Source organism: Martes martes, assembly GCF_963455335.1.
Source record: "Martes martes genome assembly, chromosome: 14".
Taxonomy (NCBI): Eukaryota; Metazoa; Chordata; class Mammalia; order Carnivora; family Mustelidae; genus Martes; species Martes martes.
The window spans coordinates 55,659,208-55,673,762 of record NC_137902.1 but is presented as its reverse complement, the minus strand read 5'-3'; the positions used below and the strand labels follow the sequence as shown (position 1 = coordinate 55,673,762).

General features: G+C 38.4%; 1 protein-coding gene across 1 annotated transcript in view; it reads right to left on the bottom strand.

Moving 5' to 3' along the window:
• Positions 1 to 14,555, bottom strand: part of PPA1 (inorganic pyrophosphatase 1) — a 34,911-nt gene that overhangs the window by 11,157 nt on the left and 9,199 nt on the right. The window contains exons 3-6 of the mRNA XM_080823237.1: positions 7,274 to 7,327; positions 6,302 to 6,421; positions 3,905 to 3,991; positions 2,608 to 2,734 (exon numbers count right to left, since the gene is read on the bottom strand). Coding sequence (XP_080679363.1) covers positions 2,608 to 2,734; positions 3,905 to 3,991; positions 6,302 to 6,421; positions 7,274 to 7,327 — 388 coding nt within the window. The remainder of the gene's footprint in view (positions 1 to 2,607; positions 2,735 to 3,904; positions 3,992 to 6,301; positions 6,422 to 7,273; positions 7,328 to 14,555) is intronic.

Below are 14,555 nucleotides of genomic sequence, written 5' to 3'. Positions count from 1 at the left end.
ATAATCCTGGGATATCTGGCTGGGCTTAATCTTAAAGGTCTTTATGTGGCAGAGGAAGGCAGAAGAGTCAGTCAGGGAAGAGGGTGATAAAGACTTGCCTTACAGTTGCTGGCTTTGAAGAGGGGACATGAATCAAGAAATATGGGCAGTCTTCAGAAGCTAGAAAATGCAAGGAAAAATATTTTTCCTTGGAGCCTCCAGAAGGAACACAATCCTGCTGACACCTTGATTTTAGTCCATTGAGACTATTTCAGACAGGCAAGAGAAGACCAATTCAATAATGAAAATGGGTTCGATCATTAACTAGAGACAAGATTAATATAAAAATAGTCATGAAAACAAGATAGAGTTACAAGGTATAAACATTTCTTTTTCAAAAAGGACTCAGACAATCAGATTATAGCACTAACCCACACATTTATGGCCAACTGATTCTCAGTAATAATCCCAACACAATTCAATGGAGGAAAGAATAGTCTTCAGCAATGGTGCTGGGACAAATAGATCTCCATATCCAAAAGAATGATGCTGGCCTCCCACTTCATACCATATACAAAAATTAACATAAAACAGATCAAGGGCCTAAATGTGAGAACTAAATTTATAAAACTCTTAGAAAGAAACATAAGTGTAAATCTTTAGGACCTTGGACTAGAGGTAATGGTTTCTTAGATACGATACCAAAAGTACAAGAAACAGAAGAAAAATTGATAAATTACATAAAAATGGAAAACTTGAGTGCTTTCATTAAGAAAATTAAAGGACAATCTACAAAATGGAAGAAAATACAGGTAAATCATGTATCTCATAAAGGTCTAGTATCCAGAATACATAAAGAACTAGAAAGGCTATAATAAAAAAAAAAAGGTAACAAGTGAGCAAGTAGAGAAATTAGAACACTGATGGCCAGCGGCAGGACTGTAAAATGGTGCAGCTGCTTTGGAAAAGAGTTTGGCCATTCCTGAAAAGGTTAAATATGAGAGTCCCCATATGACTCAGCAGCTCCACACCTAGGTATCTGTACAGAGGATTAAAAACGTATGTCCACATAAAAACTTGTTCAGGAATGTTCACAGCAGTAGCATTATTCCTAACAGCCAAAAACAACCCAAATGTCTATCAACAGATGAATGGATAAACAAAATGTGGCATAGATCCATGCAACGGATAGAATTCAGCCATAAAAAGGAGTGCTGATACGAGCTACAGCATGGATGCACCTAGTAAGCATTATGCTAAGTAAAAGAAACCAGACACGAAAAGCTGCATGTGTGTGAAATTCCATGTGTATGAAATATCCAGGATAGGAAAATCCATGGAGACAGACAGCAGATTAGTGGCTGCCAAGGCCTGGGAAGAGAAGGGCCTAGGGAGTGACCATTTAGAGGTAGCATCTTCCTTTGGAGTGATGAAATGTCCTGAAACTAGACAGTGCTGATGGTCACGCAACCTTGTGAATGTACTAAATGCCACCGAACTATACACTTTAAAACTGTTACAGCAGTGAATTTTGTGTTAAGTGAATTATACCACCAAAAGAAGGGGGAGGGAATGAAGTACTGATATGTATTATGATGTAAATGAGACTTGAAAACATGATGCTACATAAAAGAAGCCAGACAGACACGTTATCATACGATCCCACTTGTGCGAAATGTTCAGAACAGGCAAGTCCATAAAGACACACGATAGATTCGTGGTTGCCAGGGACAGCAGGAAGTGGGAACAGGGAGTGACTGCTAATGGTTATGGGGCTTCCTCTTAGGGTGGGGAACATGTTCTGGAATTAGATAGTGGTGATATTTGCACAACTGAGTGAATATATGAGAAATCATAGAATTATATATATTTTTTAAAACAAATTTTATGGTATGCAGATCATAGCTCAATAAAAAATATTTTTAAGGGGCACCTGGGTGGCTCAGGGGGTTAAAGCCTCTGCCTTGAGCTCAGGTCATGATCCCAGGGTTCTGGGATCGAGTCCCGCATCAGGCTCTCTGCTCCAGAGGGAGCCTGCTTCCCCCTCTCTCTCTGCCTGCCTCTCTGCCTACTTGTGATCTCTCCCTCTGTCAAATAAAGAAATAAAATCTTTAAAAAAATTTTTTTTTAAATAAATAAATAGAGCAAGTAAATGCTAGTATGTATGGAAGGAAGATGGAAAATAGTCAACACAAACTACCAGTTTTTTTCTTTTCTGGAATGAAGGAGAAAGTTTAGTTAATTTTAAGTTAATTATTAGGAAGTTCCCTATGTGCAGTAACAATGCTTTGTCCAATGTTATGCTTCTCCACTCTTTTTTAAAGATTTTATTTATTTATTTGACAGAGAGATAAAGAGAGAGCACAAGTAGGCAGAGCAGCAGGCAGAGGGAGAGGGAGAAGGAGAAGCAGGCTCTCTGCTGATTCAAGGACTCTGGGATCATGACCCGAGCTGAAGGCAGCTGTTCAACCAACTGAACCACCCAGGCACCCCTTGCTTCTCCATTCTTTAACAGTTTGAAGGCATGGGCTTATTGCTTATCGCTTCTTGAAGGCAATTCTATCATCATAGGTTAAGTTTGGTGGTGCATAAGATTTAGACATAGATCAGATCTTCAGATTTCCTTACCATTGTAATTGGCTGCATCAGGATCATCCACGTTAATGGCAATGACCTTCCAGTCAGTTTCCCCTTCATCAATCATAGCCAGTATGCCCAGAACCTTCACCCCAATTATTTCACCTCTCGCACATACCTGAGAGTCAATAACCACAGTTAGGACAATACTACAGAATGAACCTTTGGAAGAAAAGTTCTACTTGGCAGATAACAAGAAATATGGAAGATGCCAAGTTTCTGCAAACTTACCTTAAAATTGTTTCTTTGAGCAATTTTTAAAAAGCTAAACAAGCAAATCCCTGTCAGTCCTATCAAAATTGAAAATAGGTACCCTTATTATATTATTATTATTCCCTATTATTACTATTATTACCTATTACCCTTATTACTTAAGCAATTGCATGGTTCAGGATAATTCATATTTTTTGAACTGTCACTGATTGTGCCAAAAAATAAATCCTCCATAATGTTTCAAACTCCTATTTAAATGTGTTTTCTTGAAATAAGTCAGTCAGAGAAAGACAAATACCATATGATCTCACTCATATGTGGAATTCAAGAAAGAAAACAGATGAACATATGGGAAGGGGGAAAAGTAAAAAGGAGAGAAGGAAACAAACCATAAGAGACTTTTATCGATAGAGAACATACCGAGGGTTGCTCGGGGGAGGTGGGTGGGTGATGGGTATTAAGGAGAGCACCTGGGTTGTATGTGAGTGATGGATCACTGACTTCTATGTCCCCCACCCCCTGGCTGAATTAGGCAAGTTATACAATACGACTTAACTTTATGAGTTAAAAACATTAATGACAGCTTTCTTTTCAGTTAACTATTTCCCTGAGCCTGAGACAGATCATTAAGAAATATAACTGTAGTCATAATCCTAGAGCAGCCCTACTTGATAAAGAAATTCTCTCCATGATAAAGAAATTCCCTCTCATGAGCTTATCTGGCATGGGGCGGTTCATTAGGCAAGGTTTGCCCTGCACTGAGATGAAATTTGCCTCCGGGTACTCTTCACATACTGACCAGTCATGTGCCTTCTGAAGCATACAGAACACCTCTACTTCTCCCACATGTGCGTACAGTCACGCATGCGTATGTACACACTTTTCTAGACTAGGTTTCAATGCACAGATTATAGTATACAAATGCTTAGATGAACCAGAAGCTGTTAATTTACCAAAGAGACATCATTATTTTGCTAATACTCGTATTTTATTCGCAATATTTTTTAAAGTATGAACTCTGTATACCTCGTGACTATCATCTTAACACTACAGAAAAATACTTCAGAGCCATTACCTTACTTCCAATTTCACACACATCAATGGGATCATTGTCACCACAACAGCCAGTGTGCTTGTCATTGTGTCCTGGGTCTTCCCAAGTCTAAAAAGTAATAACAATAATAAGGCCAAGAGTGTATCACTCCTACACATGCTACTGACAAAGTGGACTGTGCTGGACTTTAAAAGGTCATATCCCAAGAGTCTTTCTGCAAAAACATGAATCTTCAGCTATTTTCTTCTTTTTTTTTTTTTTTTTTTTTTTTTTACGTGACAGAGATCACAAGTAGGCAGAGAGGCAGGCAGAGGGGGGCGGGGAAGCAGACTTCCCGACAAGTAGAGAGCCCAATGCGGGGCTCGATCCCAGGACCCTGAGATCATGACCTGAGCTGAAGGCAGAGGCTTAACCCACTGAACCACCCAGGTGCCACTTTTCTTCTCATTTTTAAGAAATTCTTTATTCACATCTAAGACTCTTCACTGGGTACAATAATTATAATTAACTGCTGGGGCTCTATTATGCTAAATATGCTATGCTGTATATGCTAAACTGACTTTAAGCTTTAAGACAGAGAATGGGGACACCTGGATGGCTCAGTGGTTAAGTATCTGCCTTCGGCTCACGTCATGATCCCAGGGTCCTGGGATTGAGCCCCACATCGGGCTCCCTGCCCCGGAAGCCTGCTCCTCCCCCACTCACTCTCCCTGTTTGTGTTCCCTCTCTCGCTGTGTCTCTCTTTGTCAAATAAACAAATTTTAAATAAATAAATAAAACAGAGAATGATCTTTTTTCCCCTTTTAAAAGTTTGTTTATTTATTTATTTATTTATTTTCAGCAATCTCCACACCCAGTGTGGAGGCTTGAACTCCCGACCCCGAGATCAAGAGTCACAGGACTGGGAGCCAGTGAGGCTCCCAATAACCATGCTGTATAAAACAAACACCAACCACCTAACAGCCAAAAGAACATGCAAACACAAATACAAAACCAAATATTTACCTAAAAAGTACATTAAAAGTAAAGTGCGTTTGATGAATTCTTCGTGCTCACTATCTTCTAACTAGATTTTCCTTGGAATAAATTTCCACAACAGAGATGGGGAGAGAATACTACTACAATGGAAACGAGATGTTCTGGTGGCAAGGGTCATCACTGACCAGGATCCAAGACTGAAAGGTTTATTAATCAGGATTTTCTGGAGCTTTCAGTCACTGGCTTTATTTCCCGACTCCTTGTAGAGCATCTCACAGAGGAGCGGCTGGTCTACAAGATTAAAATGTAGCTATTGTTCTAGTTCTTTGCTCCCCCAGTCTAGAACCTACTCCTCAAGATTTGTTCACCTACTCAGCGGGAGGAAAGGCAGAAACAGAAAAGTGAAGGGGGCTAAAGGAAGACTGGATGCAACAAAGCCAAATCCAGCCTCCAGAAGAGTAAGTCTTTTGGTAGTGTCTTCCCAAAGGGACGATGTTTTGAGGCTAACTACTAAATCAAGTGAAATACAGAGTGAGGTGCCATAAAGGCAGACAAACGACTTTGTGATCACCTAACAAGCTCGGGGAGTGTGGTCTATGTTCTGGTAACTTTCACACTGTTTCACAGTAGACTGCACTTAAGAGACTTACTGGCTAATAAAAACAAACCATTTATCAACAGGAAAAGAGTAAAATTGAGTATTTCGTGCAAAAATCATTCAGTACCACAGGCATTAGCCTATTGAATCAGAATTAAATAGCCATCACTTACTCACAATAGACATGATTCTAGTGGCTCTTCACTTAAATAAGAACCTACTATACCCACTGGCATGGTGCTGGGGACAACTTGGTAAACAGTGCAGATAGCCTCCCTCCTCAAAGTGCTGGCTGCTTAGGGCAATAGAACCATTTACTACTTTACCACAAAAAGACTGGCGGTAAGAAGAAATCAGGCCTCTCAACATAAAAGCTTCCATGTGCAAGGTTCAATAGCCATAAGAGCTAAGTGCTAATAATATCTTGGGAAGACAGGTTTCAGGAAGCAAGAAAGGCAAGTTAGGTGAGCCAAACAGCAGACGTGGGATGTGGTACCAAAAATCAGTGTTTTCAGCCACTAGGCTGTATATACATATAGGTTCTTATAATGGGTTTGCTACTCATTCTGTAAAGAAACCATGTGCGTGCTTTACAACCAGTCCATATAGAAAAATAAAGATTTCAGAAAAGAATAAACTTTCAAATGTGAATTTAAACATTGTAAACCTTTATCTTTCAGTTTATCTTGGAAATAAGTTGCTCAAGAAAGTATTATAATTACTCTTATGTTGTTAACATCTATAGCAAAAACTTTCTGCTTGTGTTTAAATCTTTCTCACTAGCAGCAATAGGTTAATTTTTGATAAGCTAAAAAGTACATTTTGAGCAATCAGAGACATACCTGGGGGATGGCACCATAGTTCCAGATATATCCTTTATAAGGGAACAAATTTGCAACATAACGGAGTTTTCCTTTCTTCACATCTTGTTTAATTGGGTTTAAAGGGTCCTTTGTAGCTATCTGAAATAAAAAATTTCAAATCATTGTATATTTGGATATAAAATACTATTCAGATAAGAATTTAAGGAAATGAATTAAGGAATGCACATCCCCTAATTCCACTTTAATGACTTACTTTACCTCTCACATTTTTATGATTTGATATAAAAGTTAATCCATGAACAGCCTTTAAGTGGAAAACTTATTTGAGGTATATAGAAGGGAAAACAAAGAAACAAACAAAAAAAAAAATTTACTTATTCCAGAAAGCAAAAACTAAATTAGCTGGAATAAATCCTAACATTTGATAAGTGTTTTAAGGTTTTTAGTAAAAGGGCAAAATAAATATTATCCAACTTAAACTTTCCTTTAAAACATTTAAATTTATTCAAATATTTGAGTATATAATATATACAAAATGTGGTTACAGTCAAAAAGTTTAAGTGATATAAAATATGTAACATCTACAACAAAAAGCCAGACCTATTAGGTATCATCAGAAAGAACAAAATGCAACAGAAATTTCAATAAAATCACAGGTGGCTGGGGCAACTAAAGAAAGCCTGTTTGACTCTGTGGAGGAGTCAGTGATGAACTTTAGGGGAACAAGACAGGAGAAAAAGGTAATTCCAGGCTTCCAGAATGCCAGAAGCAAAGGCGTGGGGAAGGAAAGTTCGTGGCATATTTGCAAACAGTAAATGAGTTAGAGCTCAAGTGAGAGATTGGCAGGCAACAGGAGATCCAACTGGAAAACAGACTGGGACTAGCAACAAGAAAATCTTCGACCTCAGCCATGGAACCCTTGAACAAATCAGTTTGGCTAGGTCAAAATTAATATCCTAAGTCTGATTATCAACGTAAGAGGAAACGTACCTCCATTTTTGCATTAGACCAGCGTGGTACTTCAACAACCATGTGGAACACATCCTGAAAAAAACAGAATGGAGAAGGTCACAGGAGCTAACTGGTTCTCTTACTTAAGTGAGCACACCCTAGTTCTTCCAAAGTTAAAGTGTTCATTGGATTGGACCTTTGAAGTCAATGGGCTTTCAACAAAATTCATCAAAAAAATCAGACTGACTAATGAATGAAGAGATAAAGCAAATATGCAAAATAACTGTAGAATCACAGTGGTGGGTGTGTGCTTGTCTGTAGTATAATTCTTTCAACTGTTTTGTATGTTTCAGTAAACATAATCAATTTTTCAAAATAAAATGTTGGGGGGTAGGTAAGAATGTCCTATAGGAAAGAAAGAGTTTTTGGGGCGCCTGGGTGGCTCAGTGGGTTAAGCCTCTGCCTTCAGCTCAGGTCATGATCCCAGGGTCCTGGGATTGAGCCCCACATCGGGCTCTCTGCTCAGCGGGGAGCCTGCTTCCCCCCCCTCTCTCTGTCTGTTGCTCTGCCTACTTGCGGTCTCTCTCTGTCAAATGAATAAATAAAATATTAAAAAAAAAAGTTTTAAAAAAAAGAGTTTTTAAACATAACAAAACTTGTATATGTGAGGAAGGCCATCTTCAAAGCGATCATCTCCAAAGGCTCTTCACTTCCCCCAGTGGGACTGTAATTGTTCAAGATGCTTCTGGAACTCTGACTTCAGAGGCTGTTTGTAAGATAAACCCCAAGTCCATTTAATTACTTTGTCATACTTTAGTTTTAGCCTCACACAAAATCAATCAACTTGATAACCCACATTCTTCTTCCAACTTAAATGTTTTTTAAAAAATCAAGTATTCCTCAAAAAGACAAGAAATTTGACATTGAAGAGCACATAAAGTTCCAAAAATATTTTAACCCATGGTAGTTCTACTGTAATTAGTTTACAGCCTTAAACCAAGCTCTAAATGGTCAGAAAATTATTTTCACCACGGAATAAAACTTTAAATACAGTTTTTCTGTTTACAGCTTCTGCAAAAGGCACACATGAAGCCAAATCTGCAATTGTTCTTTTATAAAATGTGTATTTTTACAAGTGGACTTCAAATGAAAATCACTTAGCTACACACTTCTTAGGACTACTTCTCTGCTACCTCACATCAAAAACAGGGACTGAGGGGCGCCTGGGTGGCTCAGTACATTAAGCGACTGCCTTCACCTCAAGCCATGATCAGCCCCAGGTTGGGCTCCCTGCTCAGCAGGGAGCCTGCTTCTCCCTTTCCCCCTGCTTGTGTTCACTCCTGCTCTCTATCAAATAAATACATAAATAAAATCTTAAAAAAAAAAAAAAAGAAAGAAAAACGAACTGGTAAGTTGCAAGGAAGTAAGTTTACAGTTTTAAGCCAATAATTATCCTGCTGTTCCTTTTAAGCAAACAGAAAAGCTAGAGTTCATTGTCTAAAACTTGTCAGTTATGTAAGCTCATGGTCAAACCGGGGAAGACTAAAGCTTTTCACACGTTTCTGCTCCAAGCCTCTTAACACCTACCTGATATAACATAAAACTCACAAAAAATTAGAGATATTTAAATCCAGGATTTAAATATAGAGCATTTATATTTAAATATATTTAATTATAATTATATATAATCAATATATAATTATAATTAAATATATTTAAATATATTTAAATATAGAGATTTAAATATAGAGCACTAAGTGCTCTATCCCTGTAAAGTAATAACTGTGTGGTTTAGAAAAAGTAATACATTGTTCATGGATAGACCTAATCCTTGATTAAATTTCATTCTTTGCACTATATGTTTTCAAGAACTATGTCCATCTCATACCCCTCCTCAGGTATTAAAATGGAAGATCTTTGCGTTTATGAATGAGTCAGGACTTTTCAGCAGCAATATCCTAAAGGTTCACAAGATGGAGCTGTTACCACGTAAAAGAGTAACTAAGAAGGCAAAACCAAGGAGATTGGTTAATTTTTTTAAACATTACCAAGTGAATAAATTATCTCAAGTGAAAAAGTAGCAAATAGAGATAAAATATAAGAATTTGAAATTTGGTAACTATATTAAGCACTTTAATTGAATTAAATGAAAAGTATGTATAGATCCTCAAAAACCACATTACCTAATATTCCAAACCTACATAACTACAATGGGAAGCAAGCAAGCAAAGAAAAGAAAGAATGAACCAACAAAGAAAGGATGAACCAACATTACAGGGAAGAAAATATCTTTCTGAAAATGGTAAGATAACTCTACTGCAAACAGAAGAATTACAAATGTCTGAAGGTTTGGTGCTTTTTAGAAATTACCTAGGCCAGGGGAACCTGGGTGGCTCAGTGGGTTAAAGCCTCTGCCTTCAGCTCAGGTCATGATCTCAGGGTCCTGGGACCAAGCCTCCCCCCCCCCCCATTTGCATCGGGCTCTCTGCTCAGCAGGGAGCCTGCTCCCTCCTGTCTCTGCCTGCTTGTGATCTCTGTCTGTCAAATAAATACATAAAATCTTAAAAAAAAAAAAAAAGAAATTAGCTAGGCCAAAAAATAGCAAGGAGTATCCTATAAAGAACCTCAGAGTCGATTCATTCATTTTCTTTCAACAAATAATGAATCATTGAGTGCCACTGTTCTGCTACTTTTCCAAGCACTGGAGACTAGCGGTGAACAGAATAAAAGCTCTTTTCAACTCCCTAAAAGTTGGATCTCCAAATCGGGTTGTTTCTGTGTGAAGACCTCAGGCTGGGGACAGCTTCGGGGTGGGGGGATGTCCACAGCGTCTAAAAACCTGGGTGAGGGATCTTGTCTATAAAATGAATGTTTACAGAGATGCCATAGTAATTACTGTATCTTTTTTAAAAGCAATGAGCTTATAGCTTTTAGTAATTATTCTCTCCAATTATTATCACAACAGAGGTGTTATTTAAGTATTTTGATGTACAACAGGAGCTTCATTCTTTAGCAGGAACTACTACTAAAGAATAGTTTATTTCTCCTAGATACCATGGCTACAATTCAAGGAGTTGTTCAGGGGACCAGTGATCCTCAGGCCTTTCAGGGCAATATAAGAAATCCAACCAATTACTCCATTGCTGGAAACACTTTTTCTGTTAAACTATGCATTCTAACTGGAACTCCTGTGCGCTATTGGTAGAAATGTAAAATGGTACGGCCACTGTGGAAAACAGCAGTTCCCCCAAAAATTAAAAACAGAATTACCATAGATCCGGCAATTCTACCTCTGCATATATACCGAGAAGAACTGAAAGCAGGGTCATCAAGAGGTCTTTGTACACCCATGTCCTAGCAGCATTATTCACAAAATCTAAAATGTAGAAGCAACCCAAAAAATGGAAGAAAATTCTGACACATGCTATAACGTAGATGAACCCTTGAAAATGTGCTAAACATTCATTTCACAGATAAGATCCCTCACCCAGGTTTATGGACGCCCCCCAGGTGTCCCCAGCCTAAGGCCTCCACACAGGAACAACCTGATTTGGAGATCCAACTTTTAGGGAGATAAAAGAGCTTTTATTCTATTCACCACTAGTCTTGAGGACACGATAAATGAAATAAGCCAGTCACGAAAGGACAAATACCGTATGATTCCACTCACATGAGGTATCTAAAGAAGTCAAATTCATAGAGGCAGAAAGCAGGATAGCTGCCAGGGAATCTGGGTGGGGGTGGGGGGAGTTTCAGCTTTGCCAACCTAAGAGAATTCTGGAGATGAAGAGTGGTGATGGCTGCATTAACAATGTGAACGTACTCAACATCACCGATCTGTACACTTAACAATGCTGAAGATGGTCAATCTTATGTTTTGGGGGATTCTACAATTAACAAATGGAAAAAATCATGCATTCTTCCATTTCCAACATTTATGCATTTAAGATACTGAGACAAGATTTTAGGATATTTTGTACCACCCAGTTACAAATTCATGCCTTTTTCTCTAATCCCAACTGGTTTCAACTATGACTAAGCTCAATCCTGGGTCTTTGGGCTAATTATCCCCATTGTCAGAGCTGCTTGGAACTCTGTTCTCCACTTTATTATGCTCTGATTCTAAATCCCTGCTCTGGCATCAAGCTCTCAGCTCCTTACAGTTTCAGAGGAAGGAAGGAAGAGGTACTAACCTCTACCCCTAGTTTGATGGTTTTGACAAGCCTATAGGAGGCAGAGGAAAGGCAAACCATAGTTTTAGCTCTGACTTCCCAAAGTCAACACATAAGTCTTATTTCCCAGGTTTATGATCATTTCACCAATAAGAATGTCAATGTTAAAGGTGTCCAGACTCTAAGGAAATTAGAAACTTAAGGCTAAAATTAATTACATCACTCCATTAAATAAAAATGATTTTATTTTTTTCAAAGATTTTATTTGAGAGAGAGAGAGAGAGCATGTGCGCACACACAAGCCAGAGGGACAGAGGGAGAAGGAGAAGCAGGCCCCCTGCTGAGCAAGGAGCCTGATGTGGACTTTGATCCCAGGACCCTGAGATCATGACCTGAGCTAAAGACAGATGCTTAACCGACTGAGCCACCCAGGTGCCCCTAAATCAAAAAGATTTTAAACAGAAGTATTTTAGGAATAGAAGAAATGTAACCTATATCTTGATTAGTCTTTTAATTTCACTGATTAAACAGGAATATTACAGTAGTATGGTGACCATACGTTTCATCTCCAAACTGGTTATTTTCCTTGTGGGTCAAATTAGTAGTCTAATGAGTTGTTTACTAATGAACAGGCTATAGCTTTTTGGTAGGCTATTACTACTAAAGTAAGTATGTGCATATAGGGAACATGCTCTTAATTATATGCCATCCCTGAATCTTAGTAGTAAAGTTAAATGTGTCTTTACTGGGAGACCTTTGAACACCTCATGACTTATGATCTATTTCCAACACGGGATCTGAAGCCTACTGAACATGACATGCTATATTGCAAAATTACGTAAGTGGCTTAAATTAGCATTTTCAAGTTGACCCATCATGTTTTTCTCTGGATACTTTCAGGAATCAAGTAAATGTCAGACATAGGAAGAAATACAAAATCACTCTCTGATTCCAACATCCTTCCTTTCATTTTTCTGTTTTGCAATAAAATTGGCAGAAAACGGTGGTAGAGAGGATTTTTTTTTCTAAATATAACTAGAGATTAGACATCAAGCAAGAGGCTAATAAAAAACAAGGGCAGCTTGCCCTTTTTTTTTTAACCTCTAGAATAATTTGGGGATATAAAATCCCTATCAGAAGAGCTCACATAATGAATAAGGAAATGTTCCAGCCCCAGAAAGGGCTTTTGAAAAGGGGTACCAGGGGTGCCTGGGTGGCTTGGGTCAGGTCATGATCCCAAAGTCCTGGGATCGAGCCCTCATTGGGGGGTGGGAGGTCCCTGCTAAGCGAGGAGTCTCCTTCTCCCTCTCCAGCTGCCCCTGTTTGTGCTCCCTCTCTCACTGTCTCTGTCAAATAAATAAATTTTTTTTTAAAAGGTGTACCAGATTTCATCATTTCTAAGGATACTATACCTTATTAAGTGCTCCCCAAGTGACAATGGCTCTTAACCCTTAGTTCTAGGTTTTTTCAAAGTTGGTTTTTTGATTATAGGATATACTCTAAGCTATTAAACATTAATGGATTCCTCCTTGTGCACCGTTGGTGGGAATATAAATTAGTGCAGCCATTATGGAAAACTGCATGGCGGTTCCTCAAAACCCAAAAAATAGAACTACCACATGATCCAGGAATCCCATTTCTAGGTATATATCCAAAAGAAATTAAATCATAGTGTTGAAGAGCACTCCCATGTTTACTGCAGCATTATACACAATAGTCAAGACACAGAAACAAATTAAGTGTCCGTCAACGGATGTGGCATATGTACATAAATATATGTGTACGCACATACACAAATATTATTCAGCCTTAAAAGAGAAGGAAATCCAAATCCTGCCACTGTGACTACATGGATGAACATACAAGACATTATGCTAAGTGAATTAAATCAGAGAAAGACAAATACTGTCTGATCTCACTTTTAAGTGGAATCTAAAAAAGTCAAACTCATAAAAACAGAGTAGAATGATGGTTCCCGGAGCTAGAGGAAAAGAGGAAATGCAAACTTTCCATTATAAGACTGATTAGTTCTAGAGATCTTAATGTACAGCATGGTTTAACAAAATCTGCTAAAACAGTAGATCTTAAGTATTCTCAACACACATGCAGAAAGTAAGTATGTGAAGTGATGAAGAGGTCAGTATGCTTGACTGGGGGGAATCATTTCACTGTGTACACATACATCAGAACATCACACTGTATACCATAAACACATGATTATTTGTCAATCCTACCTCAGTAAAGCTGAAAAATTTTTTTTAATTTTTTAAAAAGAAAAAGTAAATGGATTCTAATTATTTCATTGACAAATGATAAAAGTCTATTTGAGGGGCATCTGGGTGGCTCAGTTGGTTAAGTGTCTGCCTTTGGCTCAGATCATGATTCCAGAGCCCTGGGATGGAGGCCTGCATCGGACTCAGGCTCCTTGCTTAGTGGGGAGCCTGTTTCTCCCTCTCTCTCTGCCTGCTGCTCCCTCTGCTTGCACTCTGTCAAATAAATAAAATCTTAAAAAAAACAAAACACTTAACTGATGTGTCATAACTAAGAACAAGTTCCTATCCATCCCCATTCAGATGAGCTTTAAGAGAACTTTAAAGAGATTGACTGATTAATTGATTAATAGAACTAAAATTTAAAAACAGATATTATAACCATAATCTATTTACTTTCTTCTCTTCATAAAATCAAGCAAAAGACTGCATTTCCAGCTGTCAAACTTTTCTATGATTTTCAATGACTAACAATTTTTTTTTAAAGATTTTATTTATTTATTTGACAGAGATCACAAGGAGGCAGAGAGGCAGGCAGAGAGAGAAGGGGGGCGGGAAGCAGGCTCCCCACCGAGCAGAGAGCCAGATGCGGGGCTTGATCCCAGGACCCTGGGATCATGACCTGAGCCGAAGTCAGAGGCTTAACCCACTGAGCCACCCAGGCGCCCCAATGACTAACAATTTTGACCACAGAACCCTTCCCAAGAAAAATGCACATATACACCAAATTATAGTGTCATAGAGTTCACAGAACCTCAGAAATCCATGCTGGCCATTTCAGGGCCTGGAGGTCACCAAGAATCCCTGGACTAGAAGACTTCAGAGCCTATCCAAAGGAAGAAAGTTCTTAGGCATTTCCCTTGAATTCTAAGCTTAAAT